Source organism: Accipiter gentilis, chromosome 4 (assembly GCF_929443795.1).
Source record: "Accipiter gentilis chromosome 4, bAccGen1.1, whole genome shotgun sequence".
In the NCBI taxonomy this organism is placed as follows: domain Eukaryota; kingdom Metazoa; phylum Chordata; class Aves; order Accipitriformes; family Accipitridae; genus Astur; species Astur gentilis.
The window spans coordinates 31,657,494-31,670,639 of NC_064883.1; the positions used below are offsets into that span (position 1 = coordinate 31,657,494).

General features: G+C 44.2%; 1 protein-coding gene across 8 annotated transcripts in view; it reads right to left on the reverse strand.

Moving 5' to 3' along the window:
* Positions 1 to 12,403, reverse strand: part of ARHGAP12 (Rho GTPase activating protein 12) — a 78,927-nt gene extending 66,524 nt beyond the window's left edge. For 7 of the 8 annotated variants that reach the window (XM_049798521.1, XM_049798520.1, XM_049798519.1 and 4 more), the window contains exons 1-2: positions 12,281 to 12,403; positions 5,431 to 6,185 (exon numbers count right to left, since the gene is read on the reverse strand). In XM_049798521.1, coding sequence (XP_049654478.1) covers positions 5,431 to 6,099 — 669 coding nt within the window. In that variant the 5' untranslated portion in view covers positions 6,100 to 6,185; positions 12,281 to 12,403. The remainder of the gene's footprint in view (positions 1 to 5,430; positions 6,186 to 12,280) is intronic. The other variant, XM_049798514.1, reaches the window with a different exon arrangement.
* Positions 12,404 to 13,146: the final 743 nt, after the last annotated feature.

A 13,146-nucleotide genomic window follows, 5' to 3' on the forward strand; every position in this document is an offset into this window, starting at 1 on the left:
AAAAAAAAAGGAAAATCAATTCCATATTATGGCTTTTATTCCTTAAGCACTGCAGCTTCAGTTTCATTTGAGCTAGTAAGTAGTTCTACCAGGATGAAAGGCACAGGTTTATTAATATAAGCTGATGCCTTGGAAGTTCCAATTTATCATTTTCTGCATGAAATTAAGGTAAATAGGGGTGAAAAGTCAGACGACTGTGTTGGCACTTGCAGAATTTTAACAGTGCTCCAGATGTTTGTTTCAATTCTGAAATCACAACACAAAAGTGCATGTACCAAGCAGATCTGTAGCTTACTCAGCTGAGTATTTAGACACCAGTGCTAGAACAAGCCAAGCAACTAAAACCAACTTGTCTCCCAGGTTACGGTTTTTTGACAATTGCATCACATAGATAATACTTGTGGGTTTTTATTTTGTTTTGGTTTGGTTGGTTTTTTTTTAAAGGTGGTCAAACTGATTTGCAGCAGGGAAGTTCAGAGGAGCGTATGGGCTGTAGGCAGTGTTAAATGGGACACAGAGCCTTCTCATTCTAGGGCGCCTAAATCCAGAATTATTCACTCAGACCAAGAGGGACAGCTATCTGCTAGCTGACTTATGTATTAAAAATACTGAGACAGAGCTGATCACAAACAGCACCACTGTAAAGTGAAACTATCAAGACCTGCTGTCACTAGGTAGGAAAAAAAAAATCCAGGAAAAATATTCCTTAAAGGTTCTGGACCAACAACATTCAGAATTACTAATGTAACTTTGTGAACAGGTTGAAATGTTTTCCAAGTTCTAACAGCAGTTACTGGAATTTAAAAAAAAAGTGCCAATGTTTTACAAAATTCTTTAAATTATAAAGCTTTTAGTTCCTTGTCATTGAAACTTATTCTTCACGTCATTATAATGGGCATATTTCAGCATTTAACATCATTAGAATAACAAATGCTGATTTTAAGGAGTTAAGAGATTAAAAAGATGGTACCTAAAATGCAATTCAGAATATTGCATTATACATGCCACCATGAATCTGCAAACATGCTCATTTTCATTAAGAAAAAAAACCCTCTTTGTATATAGCATGCTTCCTTCATACTGTCAAATTGTTTATTCCTTGGGCAAATGAATAAAAAAAATAGCATGAAATTTCTTATAATAGAAGCAAATTAATTCTGGGCCCCACAAAACTAGTAATAGCCATTTATTTTAGAGGTTTAATGTTTGACCCACAAGGCAGTCTGACACTAATGATTTGCCACCAGTCTTTCAACTAAGTGACGAAGTCAAGAACGCTAAGATCTCCAGAAGACGCACCCTCGCATCTTCTACAGAAACACAAAAAAAATTGTTTTCTTAATTTAAAAAAAGTTACAGCAATGCCACAGAAATTACAGAGGTAAAACAGAAAGATGTCTTTGCAAGATCTTTACTACTCAGAATTAATCAAAGCAAAACAGCCATCCTAGTGATAATCCCCTTTAGTGCTTCACAGTTTATGCAATAGTCAATTACTAAAGAGGATGAAAGACAGAACAATCTTTGCAAATAGGTCACTGTCTATATTTATAATGATTAAAACTGTCTGCTACTAAAAGTAACTTTTAATAAGCATAAAAAGTAACATTAAGACAGTGCATGTATTTTAAATATATTCTATGTCTCCTACGACAGAAGAGGAGGTAACACTCACCAGAAACAAAGTTATTTCACATAGGTTATGCATTAGCATTGCTGAAAGCACATTTTAATCTTTGTCTGTAACTATTTTATTCCAAAGTATCATCCTCATAGATAACACCTAACCGTTCTAGACATGATCTCTGAATTTAACCAACTCTTTCCCCATCTGCACACCTTCTCTCTCAAAACTTGGCAGTAGATTTTACCTGCAAACACTGCCCAAAACTCCTTTTCAAGACCACTTTTAAAATCTTCCACTTTTGCTTCAACTTTTGTTTCCTGTTTAGGCATGCCTAAACATGTAATTTTTTTCTTCAGAACAATTACTCAGGGCTCTACTGCATACTGCTGGGACCTCCCATCTGCTTCTTTCAAACATTGTCCATCTTCTGCTACAGAATTCTCCTCTTTCAAAATTTTCCTTTTTCCCCCCATTCCTGGCCTCTCTGAGAAGTATTTTCTGCCTCTCACTGTGGGATCAGGACATCACACCTGACACCATTTTCCTAAAATTCTATTGAATTTCATTGATTCTCACAGCTTCAAGTGCCACCACCATGTCAGTGAGTCTTATGCCCAGCTATGCACTCCTGAACCATTTCATTCAATTCCAATGCAGTAACCTACAGTTACTGTTTCCACCAGAGATTTAAATTTGGTTAAGTTGGAGCTTGTTTCCTCTCAAGCCCTACTTCCTCCAGTTACCTCCAGCCTTCCTGCAGTTCAAGTCCATGAAGTAACATCCGATTCTTACAATGCCTTATGCACCAGAGTTGCACTCAATAGTTGGAATTTCTTTGCATAAAATGTCAAGAATATTCATTACCCAGTCTGATCTTTCTCTTGAGCAGATCATTTGCTCATATCTTCATTAGCAAGTTCTTCTGCTCACACTGTCACCTCTATTCTTCATTTCATGTAATATTTCAGCTGCTAAAAAGAAAATCCTTCTTTTATGCAGTACTTTGTAGACTCTGGATCTTCCAGTATTTCCACAGCCAGCAAGCCTATGAGCTCAAGACTGTACAGCTGCAGAACCTGCACTCCATTACTGGAAAGGAGAAGGAGGATAATGTAACCACCTCTTAGAAGAATCTCCTAACAGCAGCATTCCTCTGCATCTCATACATTTGTACTCAGGATACTAAAAAACACACTAAACGTTGGGCTAGGGCTGAATACTATCACCTCAACCCCCTCCAAAAATTCACTTACACAAAGATATTATTAATAAGGTCATTCTAGCTTCTAATCTTACAACTTTAAGAGAAAACACCTGTAGCTTAGAGTTTATTATAATGCAGACTGCATAAAACTGAACTCCACAGCAGGCAGGGGAGGGAGAACCACAGTCAGTCTTGTGAAGTGAAATCCTGTTTGTGCGTGAAAGCTGGGAACTTGATGTTCTCACTACAGACTAAGAGCAATAAAAACAGCTTTCTGAGCCATTAATTTCTGCACAGCTGATTTCTACTGAACAATGCTCATTATTGAAAGAATTCTAAAAAAAATGCGAGGCTGTTCCAGTGAGAAGGCTGACACTCTGAATATCTAGGCTGAGCTAACAGTGACATCAGTGCTACTACTGCTTTAATCCCTATGGCTACTAAATGTCAAACATTTTCATCGTATTTAAAGAGCTTGTGATCGCACACAATGAGATTAAGTTACTTCACAGTTTTAAAATAAGACAACTGCAAGGCACAGTGAACATCTGCATTCTTGTCACCCAAGACCACAATAACGGCAAGTTCTTCGGTAACAGTAGTCAGAAACTGCCACGCTTTTTCCACAGCCAGTATGTAGCATTTTTAGGATTTGTAATTTTTAAGCACTGTCAAAACTCCCATCTTCAGACCTTCCATAACCCAGTGAAGTCTACAAGTATGTGCATAGCTGTCCCACTCATATCCAAACTCACAAATAGCTTGTAGCATTGAGTCAAGTATATTTGGGAGTGTGGGATGGGGGAGAAAGGTGGAAAGACTGTCACTGCATCAACAGTCACAAAGTCCAGTGGAAACTGAGCAGCAAGCCACATATTTCTTATTGTTTGACAAGACACCCATGTAACATTAATTTCATCTATTTTAGAGAATGAGATGCATCTAACTATAGTCAACACAGTAGAAGGCACTCAACATACAATATAAACTTTAGTGTGGTAAACTATTTAAAGTAGGATATACTTTCTAAACATTCCTTAGTATTTTCATAACTTGTTTGGCAATCGATTACTATGGCAGTAGATGGGCTACTACACATGCTTCCAAAATAAGCATCTTATAACTATTTTATCCTTCCATGTTCTAAGTAGCTCATATCAACTACAGTGAACTAGGACACTACTGTAAAGAACGTGCAAGAAAACTGTTCACTGCATAAGCAAGAAATTATTTTTAAAAAAAGAAATAAATTAAGTAATCCTATTTATTCCTTATTATTAGGGGGGGAGTTAAAATAAAACTGTCATAGAAGTTCCATAACTAAAGAAACTCTGAATTTCAAGAATGAGGCCAAGAGTAGAGTAGGATATTGAAAAAAACACCAATTCTGAATATTTCAATAAATATATGTATATGAGCTCATATAGTTCAAGGGTACATAAATCACCCAATCAATCTTGTATCTTTGAGATCTTCCCACACTCACTCAGCAGCTTTGTCTTAATTGTGTCTTATTAGCAAAGTACTAATTCACAGCTCTCCATGATAAGATTTTTATTTCTAAAGTTAGCATCAACTTTTATTTTAATACTACACTTGAGTGAATTCCTTTGGTATTCTGAATACATGCTGCTAAGTAGAATTTACTATAATGATCAGTTTGTACCCAAGCAACAACAGTTTCACATTACAGAGTTAACGTTGAACACTAGGGAGCTTTTAACCTTACAATTAAAAAAAATTTAACATCTCCCTACAGAAAGATGGGGGTGGTGGTGGCAGGGAAGCAGGGGAATTGTCTATACACACACATACATAATTATGTGTATGTACACATACACCACTGGTTCAAGAAAAAAACCGGATTACAATAGACCAATTAACTTGGCTACCCGTACCAGAAGTGACCTGATTACCTAAGAGTGCTAATCTTTTGTTGGGGGTGGGGGAAGCCTGTTAAAAAAAAAAAGTGAGAGAAACCACTTTACTAAGGAAAAAGGCCATCAATGCTCAGTTTTCCCCTGAAGTGGGAGTACATCATTCCTGAGATTCTTCCATACTAATTAACAAACTCACATGTTTTGAGTTTTAATCCAGAGTAAAGTTGTGAAAAGCAGAATTGGCAAGGCTGACTCATTACAAAAGCCTACAAATAAAATAATCAAGCCTGAAATTAAACTCCATATAAATCTTAAGTGTACCATTTTTAAACTATTAAACCCACTAACACATCAACTTACAGGTCTTATGCCACCTACTCACATAGTTAGGAAAAGCTGACAGTTGCTAGCACTATTATTTCAACAAGCCAAGTAGTAAGGAGGTTACTGCAGTAGGCTCCCTTCCTCTGGAAGAAAATATAACCCAAATTCAGTGTCATTTCAAAACAATCTTAATGAAGAAAAACTGCGTCTCCGTAACATTCAATCACAGGATAATGTAAATGGAATTAATTCATGCTCAGATAAGACATTTTTACTTAAACAACCTGAGTTTATTAGGAATAAATCTCAAAACAATAGTAAGCAATTATGGCAATAAGAAAACAAAAGAAAAAAAACCAAACAGACAAACCTACTGGGATCAGTTTTTAGCTTACCTGCACTTGCTCTGTGGAGCTACTGCTGAGTTCATCTCCAGACTCTGAATCTTGGTGAATTTTTTCTGAGCCTTCTCCTGCTGAATCACAAGATTGTTCATGCAAAAAGCTGGTCTTCTCTATTTCCAAGAACTCTGGACATGGGAAATGACCCATGGAGACAGTTCTATACTGATTGGAAACCTTGGGAGATTGCAATTCATTGTTAAGTTTCCCATTGTTTTGGGTAAAGTCCAGACTCAAACCAAGAGTTTGACCGGGGCTATTGTTCGGTCCCAGATTTTGATTGGCATCTCGAACTAAGCAAGACACTTGAACTGGAGAAGATTTTCCAAAACTAGAAAGCTCTGGTGACTTATTCACATTTTCTGTTGATCGCTGTAATCCATGTGTCAACTTCAAAGCATTATTTGGCAGCATGCTTGCCTGCTTAACAGGTGGCATCAGCGCTTTTCGTGGTATTTCCTTCACATACTGTGCTGGCACATAAAAGGGTTTGGAATTTTCATCTCTTTTGACTTGCCACCAATCATCGTTAGTCTTTTTCACTAAGATGTATTTCTCCCCTTGCTTAATCACAATTTTCTTGTCCTTGGCCTCATACTCATAGTCGTATTCCACTTCAATGTACAATTGTCCTGGAAGGATCTTCCCACCTTTATCAGCCATTTCTGTTTGAAAAGACTTCACCTTTTCAGGCAAAAGGTAAGCCACATTCTGTTTCAGAAGTGTTATCTTCCAGTTAATAATCAGAGCTGGAAAGGAAAATAACACAACATATCATGTAATAAAGTAATTATTTAAGAGCACTTCAGATGAAAATCATTTTAAAAATAACCCTGCCTATTCAATTTATGTCAACCTCAGACTAATTGATGGAAGAATGCATGACTTTCAGATACCTTTCTCAGTGATAAAACAGAAACCCAGTAGAACAACTTAGTTACCGATTTAACTCTCCTATTCACACAAGCCTCCTGCTATCAAGTGGCTCATTAAGCCTGTTTCTATTACTAAGTAATGTTGACTGATCATCCGTGGCTTGGTGGGGGGAATAGTCTGAGTCAACCTCTTGCTTACACACAGGGTTAATTTTTTCATGGAGCTGTGTTACTACCCTGCTTTTAATAAAAATATTCAAAAGGAGATTACTATTTGCTTATTTTGATTCCTATTTCAGTTCAAGAGTCCCTTCAGAGTGCTCAGAATTCCTTACAAAATCCCTTAAATCTTCCTCCAATGCTACACACCAGTCATCAGGTTCAGCATGGGCTGACAACCCTTGACCCACAAGTGCTGCATGCCCTACAGAGTCTGCCAACCTTCACCTAACTGCAGAAGGAGATGACATAGGGAGTATGTGACCCACGCTGTCTGAGGCTGCACATCATGTTGGCTCTGCATCTAGCTGTTTTCTATAAAACAGGTGGTATGAAGACTATTTTATTTATTTCTTTAAATTGCTAGTATAACTGCAACATAGAATTTCATCTATAACCATGGTAGTGTTAGATAAAAGTATTCAACGTTTCCAAGATACTTTGGTTTCAGTGGTTTAAATTCTGCATATTTACTTTGCTCTTAAGAGAGCTTTTTGCGGTACTTATCTTACAGAAAACCTGATCCAACTAAAAGTTTAAGGACTAAACCAGAAAACATGAACAAAAAACCCAACAACAATGAAACAGGATTATGAACCAAAACCAAAAAAGGATAATAAATGAAAAGATAATATATTAAAATATTGAAAAGGACTTTCAGCATCTTATAAGCCAGACAAGCACCACTGTATCTGCACCCATGAACTAGAAGTTCTCTCTATTTAATCATGTAGCATCAATATCAGAGTTCATGAGTGGATAAGCATCATTCTTGCCAACTTACACTGAACACAACATAGTAAATCAACATGAAAGATATGATTTCTTAATCTTGAAAATCAAAGCATGTAAGGGGAAGATCTCTAGCATTCAAGTAGAACGTAGGAGAATTCAAGTAAAATGCTACCACATTTAATCTTATAAAGATTAACAAATAAGTCTTTTTTTAAAAACGCATGTTTCATGAATGAGAAAAATTATGTAGAAACTTGCAGCAATGGAAGTTAAGACTTTGTGATGAGATTCATAGCGTTCACCCTGCCACAGAGTAGAACTAATGCAATTCCATGCAGGCAGACAAACGTAGAGTGAATTCAGCTACCCTAAATGGGACTAAGGACAGAAACAACAACAACAAAGGACTTCTGGGGATAGCTGAAGCAGAAACCCCTAACAGTTCTTCAATTTTTCTTTTGCCATTTCTGCTATTTGGTCTCAGCCTTGGGGGGGGGGAAGAAAATTACATTTCCCACATCACTCGGTAGGAAAAGAAGTAGCTAAAAAGCTTAAGTATGATGCCAACACAGAAGTGTCCATCTGTGGCAAACTGTCTTTCTCTCACCCACAGCCCATCTTCTTTTACTTCCAGGAAGCATTTCTTACAGGTAACTTGAAAGCCACCATCGTTTACAAGACTCCAAATTGAATCACCAGATCAGACTTACAATTTAATCCAGGACTTGGCAGAAGGCATGATGGTACCACATTCAAAGCTGACAGTAAGAACACAAAGCAACAGAAAAGAATGCTACGATTCTGGTGTTTACTCTCTCAACCATAAAACGGGTACATTGAAATTCACAGCATTATAGTCTATTTACAGCCTCTGTACAAAACAACTTGCTTACCTGCTGTTCTACATAAATAGGTATTTTAAGTGCAGCTTTGCAGTTGTTTAGCAACTGTAGCAGAAGGTAAACATGAACTAATTGCAAGCCATTCCCACTCTCTTCCTAGTTTTGGAAGCTCTGCCATACAAATGTAATTTTTTCCTTGTTACTAAACCTGACTCCTCCCAACACTTCTTCAAAGCCACTACTAAACCCTTTCACTGCTTCAAGGTCATATACCAGTAAAATACAAGTGTTTCCAAGTTACAGGCTACCTCTAAGGTCTACTACCTTGTAACTTGAGATGTAGGACGAGCACCCATTCACAGTTTGTCCTTCTCCCATACAGAAACCAAAAAGAGAACATAAGCCTATGGTTTCCCACAGGGATACCAAGTGTTTAAAAGCTTGGATTTTTCATTTCTCTTTTGCCAATTCCATATAACTATTGAGAATGCATGCTCAACATTTTTTTCCAAGACAGACAGGTTCACTAAGTTGCATTTTATGCTTTAAAAAAACAGAATTTTGAGAAATACAAGGTAAATAAAATACAGCAGCTACAAAAACAGCTCTATCCACTTTTAAAGTCAGTGTTGCAGCCTCACCCCTTTCCAAAAAAAAAAACAACAAACAAACAAACAGAAAAAAAACACCAACAAAAGCAAGCAGCACAATTTTTTGTTCTTTCATCCAAGCTGCAAAATTATCAAGTCAATAGCAAACATTTGGTAATGTTGAACATATGATCAAAAAGAGACAGGCTGTGTTCTGCGTTTGGCCGGAACACTAAAACAGTTTTATAAACAGATCACATCATCAGGATCAAGCAAGGCTCCAATTCTCTGCCTCAACAGAGGGAAGCAAGAGATACCTATGGCATAGGTGGGAAATCTTTCTCAGCAAGTTTAACAAATACCAACATTAACCCTGTAGGTCTGCAAACTATCATGGCCTTGATTCCACAGATCCAAATGCATTAAGTTTTATTTTGTTTGAATTTTTTTTAACGCAGCTGTTGTGCCACAGAAGGTAGACTGCCTGTACCCTATGCGCAGCCGAGGGGATAGCCAACTGTAATATCCTTTCAAGGGTCTATGTATCTGTCTCGTAGAACTCAGGTTAAAGAGCCATGGAAGCCTTGGCCAAACCTCTACTGTAAGGGGCTTAGAATAATTCAGATGTGAATGTACAATATTGACATTTGGAGTACTGACTTCATTGTGCTACTAGTCAATAACTGAAGCGATATGGCAGGTCAGACCTTGTAACCTCACTGTATGTTTTTTTTTCTTTGCCGTTACCTATAATGCTGGATGGCACCCATTTTGGTGAAGAAGGTTGAAGAACCCCAATTAGGGGATGATACTCATGAAAAACCATTTACTTCCACAGAGGACATCTGTAAGCTCTAATACCCTCCATAAAGTCTCAATACCCAATTAAGAGATTAATAACAACGAATGGCCCCACTGACAGCAAAGGCCTAAGAAAACTTTATTCTTGAATACCAAAAACCAGACTCAGGCCACACTTTTCTTCTGGTGAAGAAAAAAACCGACTGCTACAGGGTAACTAATGTAAGGTGGGCCTCATCCCCACCTGGAAACGCATTCTGCCCTTTCACAGAGCGCTCCCCTCGTCGGAAGCGAGGACGCGGGTGATGGCACGCAAGACCCCTGCCGCAGCAGCCCAGCACCCTGCCACGCTGAGGAAGGCAGCGGCGAGCGGCCCCTCCGCTCGGTACCCACGCACGGAACTTTTCGGGCTCCGGCTGCCGACGGGAACCGTTCCCACCTCTTACTCAGCTAAGGCTGAGTCAGGCTGGCAACCCTCGGTGTTCGCAGAGGTCAGCTCCTCCTCCTCCTCCCCCGCCGCGCCCCGGCCGTGGGGCGGCACAGCCCGCTGCTCCCCGGGGCCGGGCCCGCACTGCGCCCCGCCGCAGCCACGGCCCGGGGCGGAGCTCTCCCCACGGCGGGGGGGAACGCACACACTTGCCTCTAGCTACATTTTATGCACGTCCACCCAAGACGAGTCCTCTTCTAGTTAGACGCCAATGTGGCAGCTTCAGCCACCCTTAGACGGGTGGGGGCTGGAGAGCTTTAGGTTTGCTGCCAGGTGAGCCTCTCCTCCGGCAACCTAAACCTTCCAGCAACACGGTCGGTCACCTCCGGACAGCACTCGGTCCCAGCTGCAGAGCAACCCTCGCTAAACGGAGCTTGAAGCACATGTAAACGGTCTTGAAAGAAGCGTGGTCCTCACACGCGCAGACATAGAATCACGAGTATATATGGTATGTAGATAATATGATCATATATCGTACTGGATATGGTTGCCCCTAACTTCAGCATTATCCTAGAACTCAAGACCCCTCCCACGCCCCCCCCCCCCCCAAAAAAAAAAAAAAAACAGGAGGTACACAATAAGTGTTTCATACCTCTCTTTCAAAATTATCAGGCACAGAATATTTTCTTTGGATCTTCTAGAACCAGGTAACTGAGACTTGAGATAGCAAAAAGTCTCTTTTTAGTGTATTTCTCTTATTCTCCTCTTGGAAAAAGCCTTACTCACTGTGGCTATGGAACTGTTACTTAGTTTATAATACAAAGAGCTGATGAGTTATTAAAAACGCCACTGAGGATATTAACCAATCGCCTTAAAATTCTTCGTGTGACCTTGTTCACGGTGTCCTACAAAGCAGCAGCAGTTGACTTGTGTAATCTTTTTCCATTTTCAGCATCAAACTTCACCCACTTCTGAAATGAACCCTTCCGCAGTGCTGATACAGAAAAAAACTCAATTACTGAAGCTAAATTAGGATAAATTCTTACCAGTTCAGGCCAGATGAGATACCCTGGCTACAGCTCCCTAGGTCGTCCTTCTCCCTGGGCAGTTTTCTTAGGGGTTCGGACTGTGCTGCACGACTGCTGCTTGCGAGACTGGTCCCACAATACCTTTTGTCAGAATTCAACCCTATTCACATACCCTTCTTCCCAAGGGGCACCGCTCTCTCCCCAGCGCACCTAACCCCTCAGCTAGTATTTTCACGCAGACAACCGGCCCTCACCAGCGCCTGTAAAAACCACCATCTGCAAAGAGCGCATCTAGAGCACGCAGAAGTTGTATAAAAATAGACGCAAAGATGCAAATGCAAACAACATATACAGAGAACTTACGAGCTCTATGAAAGCAAAGCTCGATCCCTGGCTGTTTTTCCTCAGAGTTTACTAACACGGGTCAGAAATCCAGCACCACTTCCAAACAAACTAGCTTCCCAGAGCTCACACGTCCTTAAAATTTAAAGGCATACGAAGCAACCGCTTAATAACTGCCCGTGACTCAAGAGCACTGAACAAGCGATGCGCTTCCAACAACTGTCAGGACAACTTTTCCAGCCGCGCCGCGGCACCCCACGCCTCAGCGCTCTCCCAGAGCATCGCCAGCCCCCTTGCTCCTCGTTGCGGGCTTTTGCCGAGCTGCCGACTCCGACGACCGGCCACCACCGACGGCGCGGCAAACCCGCGCCGGCTCGCCCACGGCACGGCACGGCACGCTGCCGCGCTCGAGTTAACGGAGGGGCGTCCGACCCCCCCCCCCCGCCCCGGGCCAGGCCGCCGAGGCGCCGCTGCCCGCCGCCTCCCTTTGTTTCCCGCCGGCCGCGGCCCCAGCAGGTGAGCGGCGGTTGCACAAGGCGGGTCGGGCGGCCCTGCCCGGCCTCCGCCCGGGCCGCGGCCCCGCGGGCCCACCGGCAGCGCCCAGGTGCGCAGCTGCCTCCCGACGACGACGACTCGGCGCTGCCGGCGGCGCCGCCCGGGGGACGAAGCCGCCGCCGCCGCCAACGGGGGCACGGCGGGGCGGCGCCGCCCAGACCCCCCGCCGGCCGCCTGGCACACGGCAGGCGCTTCCCGGCGGCGCCCCGGGAGAGGGAGGGAGGACGGCGCCGGGGTGGGGGGCGCGGGCTGGTGCCGGCGCCGCCGTGAGCCGGAGCCGGCCCCGGCCCGGGCGCGGACGTGCCCTCCGCCCGCCGCAGGGCCACCCTGTCGTGCCCGATTGTCCCGGCGCCGCCGCCGCGCTCCTCCCCGCCCTCTGCCTCCTCCGTTTCCCCCCTCCCCCGCCGGGCCGAGAGGCGCGGCCCCTCACCTGCCTCGGCGGCGCGGCCGGGCCCGGTCCCCGCTCCGGTGCGGGTGGCGGCCGCCCTGCCTCACGGCTCACCGCTCCCCCTCCCCGCCAGCGCCCCGCGCCGAGTGTCAGCTCCGGGGCACGGCGGCGTCACCGCTCCCCCGTCACGTGCCGGGGGCGGGGCGCGAGGGGCGGGGCCAGGCGGAGGTGGGGGGGTGTGGCGGGAGGGGGGAGGGGCAGGGCAGCGGCAGCGGCCGCGCCGGTTCCCGCCGCTCCGGTGTGGTGCGGTCCGGTCCGGTCCGGTCCGGTGCGGTCGTGCCAGCGCAGCGGCGGCGGTCGGGTCTTTCCTGCCCCACGGAGCGCTGCGGTGGGTGCGCGGCGCCGGCCGGGGTCTTGGGTGGCCTGAGGCTGGGCCTGCAGCGGGGCGCGCAGGGCCGGGGCCGGGGCCGGGGCCGGGGCCGGGGCCGGGCCGGCGGCGTGTGAGGCAGCGCCCAGCGGTAGGGCCTGCCGGCGGCCAGGGGCTGCCTCGGCCGCCCCTCTGCCCCAGAGAAGGGGCGGCAGCCCGAGGAGGAGTGCGGGCCCTGGCTCCCGAGGGGGCGTCGCTCAGGAGTGGTGAGGGTGCGGGTGAGCCCGGCCGTCTCGCCGTCAGTACAGTCTGCTAAAGGAGCCCGGTGCGACCGCCGGAGTGGCGAGATCGTTTTCTAATTCACATGGTAACGTGAAATACCTAGGCCTTTCCGTCCGCAATAAAAAGCACAGGTGGAAGACACGAATCGCGCCCCTTCCTCGCTGCAGCCAGGCGTCTCTCTGCGTGTTTAATGGCTGGTAACTGAAGAAACCACAGTTTTTTCATAGTCTGACCAAAAAAGAAATAATAAGAAGTAGCC